This window comes from Pleuronectes platessa, chromosome 19, assembly GCF_947347685.1.
Source record: "Pleuronectes platessa chromosome 19, fPlePla1.1, whole genome shotgun sequence".
NCBI classification, from domain to species: Eukaryota; Metazoa; Chordata; class Actinopteri; order Pleuronectiformes; family Pleuronectidae; genus Pleuronectes; species Pleuronectes platessa.
The window spans coordinates 9191921-9202808 of NC_070644.1; the positions used below are offsets into that span (position 1 = coordinate 9191921).

The window sequence follows — 10888 nt, forward strand, 5'->3', positions numbered from 1 at the left end:
CTTAGCACACTGTAGAACACTGTGAGGCTCTTTCTCTTTTTGCTATTTAGAAGTTATATTATATTTAAGGCAGTGTTTTAAATCGACTGTCAGCCGTGAGACAATAAATGGTTCAAATGACAATTAAAACAGCTTTATTCCAACTGCATTTGGCAACTTCTTATCATTTGTATGCTCAAATTCCATGGTTTCACATTACACGCTCCTCCTCAATGTGAGTGCGAGTTCCTGGTGACTTATAGTTCATCCTTCGGACACTCACATCTGACCAGTTGGTGCTGGGTGTTAATGCGGAGCAGTAGAGTCATTATATGGAAACGTTCTGTGAAAAGATCCTGGTTTGAAGGCTCCGTCTGTGAAATGGTTGATATCACATGGAATGCTCTGATTTGATCAGATCCAGAATCACCTGGATGGTCTTCTCACCTGGAATGGACAGAGATAGAATGGATCAGACAAGATTTAACAACAACAAAAAAATATATATATATATCTTTTCTTTATTTTATACCTCTGACTGCATCCATATAATATTATAAATCAAGGTCTGTGTATTAACCCCCCCAGTTTTTGTATTTTAAAAGAAGATAAGCAATTTGTCTGGGTTTTTAATTTAAACTAAACTAAATATTTTACCGTTACTGTTAATGAGTTTCAGTGCAGCCATGTAGACATTGTGCTGCTTAATGCAGAGAAAACCACTAAGTTGGGTTTACCTTCCAGACTCATCCTCGGATTCTCCAGTTTCTTTTCAAGCAGAGAGTCCATCAGCTTCCTCAGGTGTTTGAAGATCACACCAATCCGTACGGGAGCCTGATGAAAATAAACAAGACTTTGTCACGGCAGGCAGGTTGAGTCAGAACAAGAAAAACACATCATTCTTTTTTCTTTAACAAGTTCTGCTGCAACAGGAGGAATGGAAGAGGAAAAGACTTTGACACCAGTGTGAACAAATCCCTGAACCATCTGACGTCTGACCTGAAAGTGAATCCACCCGTCCAGCGAGATGAGCCTTTCTCTGTGCTGAATATCGATGTCACCTCCGAACAGCAGCATGGGAAACGGAGAAATCAGAGTAGTGTCCCGCAGGTAGATCCTTGTGTATTTGACCTGAGGACAAGCAGCGATTAGCACAAGTGAGACCTCGTAGATAAACAGATGTCACATGCTCCTCGTCCACACCTTCTCCTGGTACAGCAGCCAGCCGTGTGTCTGCAGGTTGCGGTTGACCGATGAGGGGTGGACCTGGGCCTTGCCTTGAGGCGTCTCCACCGTGCAGGCCAGTCGATCGAGCACGTCCACGGAGGGGGTGCACAAGACCCGGGCCACGCTGTCATAGACCCCTGCTGTCAGTGCTGCGTTCAGGACGGCCATCTGCTGCTTGGACAGCGCCGCCGCCTGCGACTTGGAGTGAGAAGAGGAGCGAGACGACCAGAAACCCACCTGCTCCATCATCCTCATCAGGTCGTGCTTCACATCCTGGATGGAGCACGTCGAACACAGGGCGGGAGGAGGAAGGGAGCATGATTTGTGTTAAAATAAGAGATGAGAAGATGAGTGTGCGTGAAAACGAATGAGAGAAAGCGATACCTCTATTGTGATGAGTGCCGTGCGATTGAGGAAGTGTTTCCTGCAATAGGACATTTCTTCTCTCCCTCCCTCGGTCTGTGAGTTCTTCCACCTAAAGAGAGGTGAACACAAGAACACAGGTCAGCACACAGCAGGTCCAGTCTCATCAGAGAGGTTGTCACCGAGCCTTTCTTCCTAAAGGCAACAGATTGTTGAAGGGAGCTGTTACAGGGTTACCCCCCCAAATGTTTACCAGATTAAATTCTAGACCTTTTCACGATTCTATCAATATTTTCCATTTGTATATGACAAAAATTCTTCTTCTTCTTACAGTGAATCAATTAACAGGATCTAGACCTAGATGAGGCACAGGGATGAATGTATTATATGTACAGTAGATGATCTTTCTAGCGGCTGTAGCAAACAATAGCAACAAGTTTGATGTTGCACCAGTCTAACCTGTTATTATTTTTAATAAGTGTTTAATTTCTCCTGAGTAAGTGTATTTTCATTACTCTTATTCTTTACTCCTCCTCCCTACAGCACTATGGCTAAGCCTGCTAACAGAAGCATGGCTTATAAGATTAAAAGCCTCTCCATCTAACCACCGCACCACCTTAATACATAAATACCCTCAAAGTAAAATAGACACCGGCTTAAAAAATGATGTTCAGAGCCGCACATACCCCAGATACGCGTTGTATATCGTCAGGTGATCAGAGTTGGCTAATGCCAGTGCAGCTTTGGCCAGGTTAGCTTCCTCCTTTCTATTCATTGGTGTGGAGAAGGGAGACTTCTCAGTGATGGCTGCTGCGATCGTTGCCTGAAACAAATCTTTTATTAATATTCATTGCAAGATATGACAGTCGCAGATGCACTCGCAGCCGGGGCGTTTGTTTTCTGATAATAGTGAGGACGTTAGACTCACTATGGGCTCCAGGCAGCCGAGGATGGCTCCGTAGATCAGCATCTTGCCGATCTTCACGTTGACGGGCAGACTCGCCAAGTGGTGTCCCAGAGCGGTGAGGAGATGATCGCTGGGGTGACACGCACCGATCTTCCTCAGCAGGTTGACGGCGTTACTGACCGACTGGGGCAGAGGAGGGTCGAGGGCCCTGCTCAGGAAGTCCTCCGGGGAGCCATACTGACATTTCTACGAGAGGGGAGAGAGGAGGGATTAGGGGGAAACCAGAAAAATTCAATAAGGCAAGTAAATGTGGCCTATAAAGCTGAGGGAGCTTCGCTGTAGTTCCTTCACAGGAAGAAAGCGAGAATGATTCAGGAGGGGCTGGCCGATTGTGAAAATATGAGGGGTAGCTCCAACAGACATGGTAACATTGGAGCTTCCATAGTTGGTCACGCCGAGGTGATTTCCCATTGGGAAACACCCCACTCTGTTAACAGAGAACTAGGCATTATGTTAAGTAACCAGTGTTTTTTTGTGAAGTTTTATTTCTGTGCAACTGAGTGTTGTTTATATACCATGATATGAAGGCAGAGTTCCTCCAGCGGGACCCGCAGTATCTCTGGTATAGAGTAATCCATGAAGGAATCAAACCTGAGAACAAACGGAACAGATCAGACACGTCCTTTATATTCAATGTAAATGATTTGTGTTCTTTATCTCTTCTCTGTAAAGTGAGTGACAAGCTCCATACCTGAATTTTGGGTAGAGTCTAAAGCAGAAGCCGTGTCGGACACGTCCTGCTCTCCCCTGCCTCTGGAGGGCGCTGGCTTTAGAAACAAATGTCTCCACCAGGGAACTCATCTGACTGCTCTCGTGGTACCTGAGCAACACAACAGAATTATTATCTTGAAAACAGGTTGCCATGACATTTTTTCAAGACAATAATTATTGATATGAATCCTCTCGACTTTTTCTATTGTTCATGAGCTCTTACTTATTTTCTTTGGTCTTCCCAGTGTCGATGACAAACACAACATCAGGAATAGTCACACCCGTCTCAGCAATGTTAGTCGACAACACAATCTTAAAAAAGAGAGAGGAGGGATGTTTAGTATTTATGAATTTATTTGTTAAGTTAATCAATGAAATCTCTTAATTTTATAATCATCTAGATTCTGCAATATACACTTTTTTTCAGGATGCTTTATTACATTGTGACACAATTTAGTAGTACCTTCCTAACTCCAGCAGGGGGCACTGTGAAGGCAGAAGCTTGGTCCTTGGATGATAGAGTTGAGTGTAGAGCAACAATCTTGTACCTTTAAGAAAGAGACAACACTCACGGTGAGATTGACCTAAAAAGTAAGATAGGTATATTTCACCATTTCCTCAATTTTCAGGTGTTGCTGCAGGACAAGTGTATACTGGACCATGGAACCTCAGATTAGTGTGTGTGAGTGTGTGTCACCTGTTTTTGTTCCTGAACCTCTTGTCTGAAGAGAGCAGGTCGTGCAGCTGCTGGATATGAGCCAGACCCGGGAGGAACACGAGAACGGCTCCATCCAAAACGGCAAATTGTGGGGATTTGTCTGTAAGAGACACAAAACAAAACCACTCAAATTTAACACACACAACTACAACAAACACGTATGAAACGGTGCCATCTGAAAAAAGCATGTACCTAAGTAGTCCACAAGGTCAACCAGCAAGTCCATGTTGATCTTGTTAGGGTTCATGTACTTCAGCACCTGCCGGGTCCTGCTGCTGAAGTGGTCCAGGTCAGGACCCAGGTCCCAGCCTCCGGACGAGTCTCTCACCATCACCTCCTTAAACACAGAGAAACACAACGATTAACTAAGTGGCAACACAACGTTACAGACTGCATGAGCACCTGCATGCCCACACACCGACTGGTTTACAGTGGGCAGGAAAAGAGGATGTGACACAATCACAGTTTAGCAGAGACAGTTGTTGGATGGGAGACCGCCATTAATCAAGTCTGATCAAATCACATGACAACTGGACCCTCCTGACATAGAAGATTAGCTAAGTGTTTTTCTTGTTATGACGGCCTCTTAAATAAATAAATCGCACAAAAAAGAATACTACAAAAGTTTCCTTTACCCAGACCTTTGCTGTAATTGTTGCTTATTTTGTAAGTTTAATATTGTCAAAAGAACCTAGGATTTGAAAGCTGTGATACTTGCTTAGACTTGCTCTGACCAGCTTCTTTAATCATTCACCAAATAGACAGTCGGAATTCATAAACAAACCATCTCACATATTCCTGCTGCAGAGAGCCGACATTACCTGGTGTTGTGACGTCCTGCCACCTTTCTGTGAGATAGAGATGCTGACTTCTTCCTCGTCCTCAAGAATTTTCTGGCAGTACTCCGAGTCCTTTTCCAGGACGTACCCTGTCTGCTCCACTATATCTTCTAAATGAAACACCTGCACACAGAACACAGGAGGATGAGTAAAGTAAATCCAGCTTTCCTCTGCCAGGACCTCAGAGTAATTTCTGTTCAGGCTCTTGGATGAAATGCAAAAAAGTGCCATCTGTGATGTCACTTTGTTCTCAAACCTTCCAAAACATCTAAAACAGACAAAGGGATTAAATAAGATGTGTGTTTGTGCGAGTGTGCAATGAAACACGACCCTCACCTCAACTGGGAAAGTCCTGCCCGGAATGTTGATCACTGGGCAGCGGTTGAAGTAGTTGGAGAACTTGTTGCAGTCGACTGTGGCGCTCATGAGGATCAGATGCAGGTCAGATCTCCTCATAACAACATCTTTCAGGATGGTGAGCAGGAAGTCGGACTGCACACTGCGCTCGTGGACCTGAGAAGATGGAGGTGAGGAGTTAAATTAAACATTTCTAGACATTTTTGCTAAAATGATAAGTTCCTACAAGTGCCCCAAGTATTACAGATCCCTAACCACAAGAGTGGGACATTTTTAGGCATTTTGCCTCAATGATAAGTGCCTAGAAGTGTCCCAAGTATTGCACTTTCTTAAGCACTAGTGTGGGACATTTCTAGGCATTTTGCTTTAATGTAAAGTGCCTACAAGTGTCCCACGTGTTGTACTTCCCTAACACCGAGAGTTGGACATTTCTAGATATTTTGCCTCAATGATAAGTGCCTAGAAGTGTCCGGCTCATTCTGATTGGTCAGGACATTTGTAGGCATTTTTGCTACTATGATAAGGGCCTAGAAGTTTCCGGCTCATTCTGACTGGTCGGGACATTTCTAGGCATTTAGCTACTATGATAAGTACCTACAAGTGTCCGGCTCATTCTGATTTGTTGGGAAATTTCTAGGCATTTTGCTACATTTATAAATGCCTACAAGTGTCTGGCTCATTCTGATTGGTCGGGACATTTCTAGGCATTTTGCTACAATTATAAATGCCTAGAGGTGTCCGGCTCATTCTGATTGGTCGGGACATTTCTAGGCATTTTGCTACTATGATAAGTGCCTGCAAGTGTCCGGCTCATTCTGATTGGTCGGGACATTTCTAGGCATTTTGCCTAAATGATAAGTGCCTAGAAGTGTCCAGCTCATTCTGATTGGTCGGGACATTTCTAGGCATTTTGATCATAAAGGGTCAGTACCTCATCCACGATGATGTGAGTCAGGGAGCTGAGGTGTCGGTCGTGCTGGAGTTTCCTGAGCAGAACCCCGGTTGTGCAGTAGAGCAGACGGGTCCACTCCCCGGACTGGTTCTCCATCCGGATCTGGAACCCGCACGGCGACGACTGAAACGGGATTTCAACATGAAGCACGATCACTGCAGCAGGTCTCAGTGTATCTTCTTTACTGTTTTATCGTTTGAGTTAGAGGCATCTCGCGAAGTCGCTGCAAAAATGTACTCTCACCTTGGATCCCGGTCCATCCTCACATCCCAGCTCCTCACTGACTCTGCAGGCCAGGCTCATGGCCGATATCCGGCGGGGCTGAGTCACCACGATGTTGCAGGGCCGCGCCTCTTTGCCCCCGGTCAGCAGCTCCTCCAGCAGGAACTGAGGGATCTGAGTACTCTTCCCGCTGCCCGTCTCACCGGCAACCACTACCACGCGGTGGCGCTGCAGAGCCTCCAGGACACGGTGTCGGTGTTGGAAGACGGGGAGCTGCTCTCGCTCGGCCTTAGAGATCAGATACACGTTAAATGTTTGGCTTTATTTTGGACAAACTGTGCTATGAGGAAAAGTTTAAGTGTTTTCACCTTCAGTTTGTTGGCAAGCGAGGATTTCCTCAGCTTTATCAAGAGCTCCCTGGACGCCTCCAGTGCTCCTGCAGTTTCTTTCCTCCCTCCTTTTTTCTCACTCTTGTCCTCAATATCCTCTCCTCCCTCCCTGATATCAAGAGCAGCCAGGTTCTCCCATGACTCTTCAGGCTCCTCGTCCCCCTCCTGGCCAGGCCCAGCCTGCTCGTGGGATCCAGACTCCTGCTCTTGGCTCTCACTCTGTTGCTGTTTGAGTCTCGTCAGGAGCCGGGAGATAAACTGGTCTCTGGGTTTGTTGGCGGCCGTGCGGCTCTCTTCCTTTTGATGCTGCTCGTTGTCCCGCCACTCCAACCACACGTCTCTGTAGGTGGGTGGCAGCAGCTGGTGCACGGACTGAGAGGGAAAGGATCGAGAGGGGAGAGGAAGAAAAAACCACTGAGCAACATTTGTGATCAGCACAGGAAAGCTTCAGCATGGTAATATGTAGTACCTGCCCCTTAATCAGGGTGTAGAGCGCCAGTGTGGCTGCCAGATGTTGAGCCTGCATGCTGTCCTCGGTCACGATGGTGGGACAAACCTCCAGGACATCCTCGAGCCTCTGAACACGCACCCTGGTGGATGTAAAAAACACATCCCATCGGTACAACATGTTTCTACATTCGCTTATAAGTCTTTAAAGAATCTAAAACAGCACAACAGTAAATTTAAATCCTCAGACGATGTAGCAAACTGGAAGATATTTCAGTGCAACACGTCTGTCTCTCACACAGAGCTACAAAACATACTTGCTTCTCCAGTATCGACCAGCAGGGACCTTGTGAAAAGTCGGCGCTGGGCTCTTGGGCAGGTTTTTTCGGACCCAGTCGATGAGGAACTGCTTGGGAGACTTCCCGGTCCAGCTGCGAGCCGTGTAGTCAAAATTACGAATGTCCTTCGGCTCGTTCTTTTTCGGGACTTCAGAGAAAAATGGAACCAAATGATCAGTAGCATGTTCTGAGTTGACATCCTGAACGTCTCCTCCCTACACGACACACATAACTGACTGCGTCTCTCTTAGTCTTGGGCATTTTGTAAGTTTTCCATAAATATGTATATATTTTAGACAAACTCCAATTTTGATGAAAGATTCATTTAATCTATGTGAGCAGTCATCAAGCCAAGGTGACACTGGATTGAATCTACAAGTCCGATAAAATAAATCGTACATTAAAATTTGACTCATGTGTTTGACGACAAATGTGCTTATCGTCTGTGGTGTAGGTATGACTATTATGAAAACAGAATCTATTACATGGTAGTAGGAAGTATATTAAACTATACAATTACAACTTAATGCTAAGGTTCACTATATTTAGTGTTTATAATTTCCTGTAAACAAATAAATAATTTTAACTTTGCTTTTTTGCCAGATGTACCTTTCTCTGCAGGTGGCTCCTTTTCAGCTTGTTCAAATAAACTGAAGGTGATGCCCTCTTTATCGTCTTTGGCAGGAAGCACTTTCTTTTCCTTCTGAGGGACGTCTCCAACTTTTAAAGCTGGAGTGAACATGGGGTGAGACTCCAGTGGCTTCATTTCTGGAAAATACAAAACAGATTGCTTCTGTGTCAGAGACAAATTAGTTAAAAAGGAAGAGTAATTAACACAAACACACACACACACACACACACGCACACACCTTGCTGTATGATGCGTATCCTGTCCTGTGCCATCCTCTGGCCCGACTTGTCTCCTTTGGTCTTGGCAACAGCCGCCATCTCTCTAGCATCATAGAGTTGAGCAGTGAGGATCAAATACCGGTCATTCTGCAAAGAAATAACACACACCGTTAGACAGCGACCACATTATGTCACATACATATAATTTTAAAGGTTATCATTTTAACCTTTCAAATATTTATATATATATATCAACATTAATCTTAATTACTGGGTCAAATTTTTCCTCCAGTTCAGGGTTTCGCGAAGTCTTCTTCCCTCCTTCCTCCTCCTCCTTCTCCTCCTCTTCATCGCTGCTCTGCGCTGCATACCTCAAGATCCAGTCCTTCATGCTTGCAGCTTCATCCTTCTCCGTAGCCTGGCACACACCCACCCCAAAAACACAATTATAAACTATTATATAACAGGACAGGACACATTGTCCAGCCAGCACATGCTTTCTGATAAGTGCACGAACCTTGGTGGGCTCTTTGGGGGGGTTGTTGGGTGCTTTGGGGCTCGGAGCTGCTGGTTTCTCCTGAGCAGGAGGCTGGTACCTAGGCCTGCTCCTCTGGTTCTCTTCCTGCATCTGCTGGCTAAAACCATCCGGAAGCTCATCTGGTAAAACGGACGGAACATTTAGAAAATAATTTCAGAATAAATTATGTTAAAAAACAGCGATTATATCTAAATCTGCTAAAGCTCTATTACCATCTCTGAGGTTGAGGCAGAGCCAGTCGAGAGCAGAGAGGAGATCTCCACCGTAGAGCACGCTGCTCTTCATCGCCTCCTCGATGTGTTCCCGCTTAAAGTTAAACTTCTGCAGAGCTGTGTACAGGTCCTGAAAGCACAGCAAGAAAGCAACAGCTATAACAACCTCTCTAAAGACAAAATAAGGATTAAAATCTGTGAAGTTTTGTCTTTACCAGCAGTTTCTTGCTTGTGAGTCTGCCTGATATGGGCCCTTTGTCTCCATTCTCCCGTCTGAAGTCATTGATCAGGCTGATGATCTTCTTCTCCAGCTCAGCCTGGATAGCAACCTGTGTGAAGGTGTCAAATCCCATTCATTAACCACGTCTTTCAAACGTTCTTCAGTGCGAGAAGAGTATATAGACAGGTCATCTACAGCAGGTTACAGTGGTGAGCTTACTTTCAAAATGGACTTGTCTGAGACTCCACCTGTGTCGACCTGGGCGGTGTTTGCAAGGCTGTAGGTCTTTGGAGCTGGAGGTAGGACACAACAGAGCAGGGCATGTTAACACTTCATACCAAACCTGGATCTGGAATGGGTCAGGTTAGAGCCCATTAAGTTTCATTCATGATCTGATCTTGAGGAAAAAAATCCATTGAGTGCCATTCTAGTTTATGTTACTCTATCTCAGATATGTTGTTGTCATGCAGTATGTCCATTCTTTTGAATAATGAATGGTTGACAAAGGAAATATACAGGATGTTTTGGTCTGGAAAACATCTCAGATGCAGGTAAACGTGCACCACAAGCTACCAGACCTCACTGTCTGTTTACCAGCCTGACAAGAAAGTAGCTTTCTCATCTGATGAACAAGAAATTCACAGAAGGAAAATGGATTATAGAAAGGTGTAGCCTGTGATCTTTGGTTAACATGAACTCTTAGAAACTATGAGGGACAACAAGAGGGACCCGTGTGCGAAGTTATTGCACTGAATGTGCACAACAGGCAGTAAGTACACGGGCTGATCACAGCAAAAACACAAGTATGATCAAGTCACTGCACAAAGGAAGTGGCACAACATTATAAACCCTTGTAAAATACAGAGCCACCAGTATTATCAGACTGAAGCTCTGAGCTTCTCATCGGTCCAGGTAGCATCACACTTTCAGCGTCTTAAGTATTTTAAACAGTCAAAGTGCAGTTTTCAGGCATCAGCACCTTTCGACTTGTTCTCTTTGGCCGCTTTAGCCGGCTTGTTGCTGGCTGCCTGTTTCTTCGGCTCCTCCGCCACCATGTTCCCCGCCGCAGCAGCACAGCTCCTGCCGGCTGCTGCTGCCGCCGCCGCCGGGGTCACCGGAGCCGCCGATTTCTTCTTCTTTCCGCCCATTTAGTCCCCAAAACACAACCCGCGTGTGGACGAGTAATGTCAAGTCATAAAAAGCTGACACAAGCTGCTTATTATTATGCATAAAGAGCCAAGATGGGGCTAGAGCGTTTATTCATCTCCGCGTATAGATGACGGTATGACAGGTTTGACTCACGCGGCTGCCGTAGAATACCGACTGTGTTGCATTCACCAAAAAAAGAGAAAACTATTTTGAAAATCACTATTTCAACTAAATGAAATAATTGAACTTATTCTTTTTTTGTGTAAATTGGAGTCGTATTTAATGTACAGAATTGTCCTCTGATTCTACAAAATAAGATAAATTGCTTATATGAATTGTCAAATGATTCCTTGAGTGGTGGATTTGAAGGCATTCCCTGAACGCAGCACAACCTCGTGTTGGATTGTGGGA

The 10888-nt window shown here is 45.1% G+C and overlaps 1 protein-coding gene across 1 annotated transcript; it reads right to left on the bottom strand.

Annotated features, from left to right (window-relative positions):
- Positions 1–117: 117 nt before the first annotated feature.
- dhx29 (DEAH (Asp-Glu-Ala-His) box polypeptide 29) lies at positions 118–10607 on the bottom strand. The gene is made up of 28 exons (XM_053411018.1): positions 10308–10607; positions 9548–9621; positions 9324–9437; positions 9109–9238; positions 8876–9015; positions 8630–8776; positions 8379–8505; positions 8119–8277; positions 7489–7657; positions 7194–7314; positions 6704–7096; positions 6357–6623; positions 6093–6236; positions 5141–5317; positions 4787–4927; positions 4158–4302; positions 3945–4065; positions 3711–3795; positions 3471–3559; positions 3228–3356; positions 3052–3127; positions 2498–2722; positions 2256–2392; positions 1591–1681; positions 1183–1479; positions 979–1110; positions 717–813; positions 118–426 (listed from the first exon to the last, which is right to left on the bottom strand). Exons 1-28 carry the CDS (start codon positions 10474–10476, stop codon positions 371–373), a joined length of 4152 nt encoding a protein of 1383 aa, XP_053266993.1. The 5' UTR covers positions 10477–10607; the 3' UTR covers positions 118–370.
- Between the last annotated feature and the right edge of the window lie 281 nt (positions 10608–10888).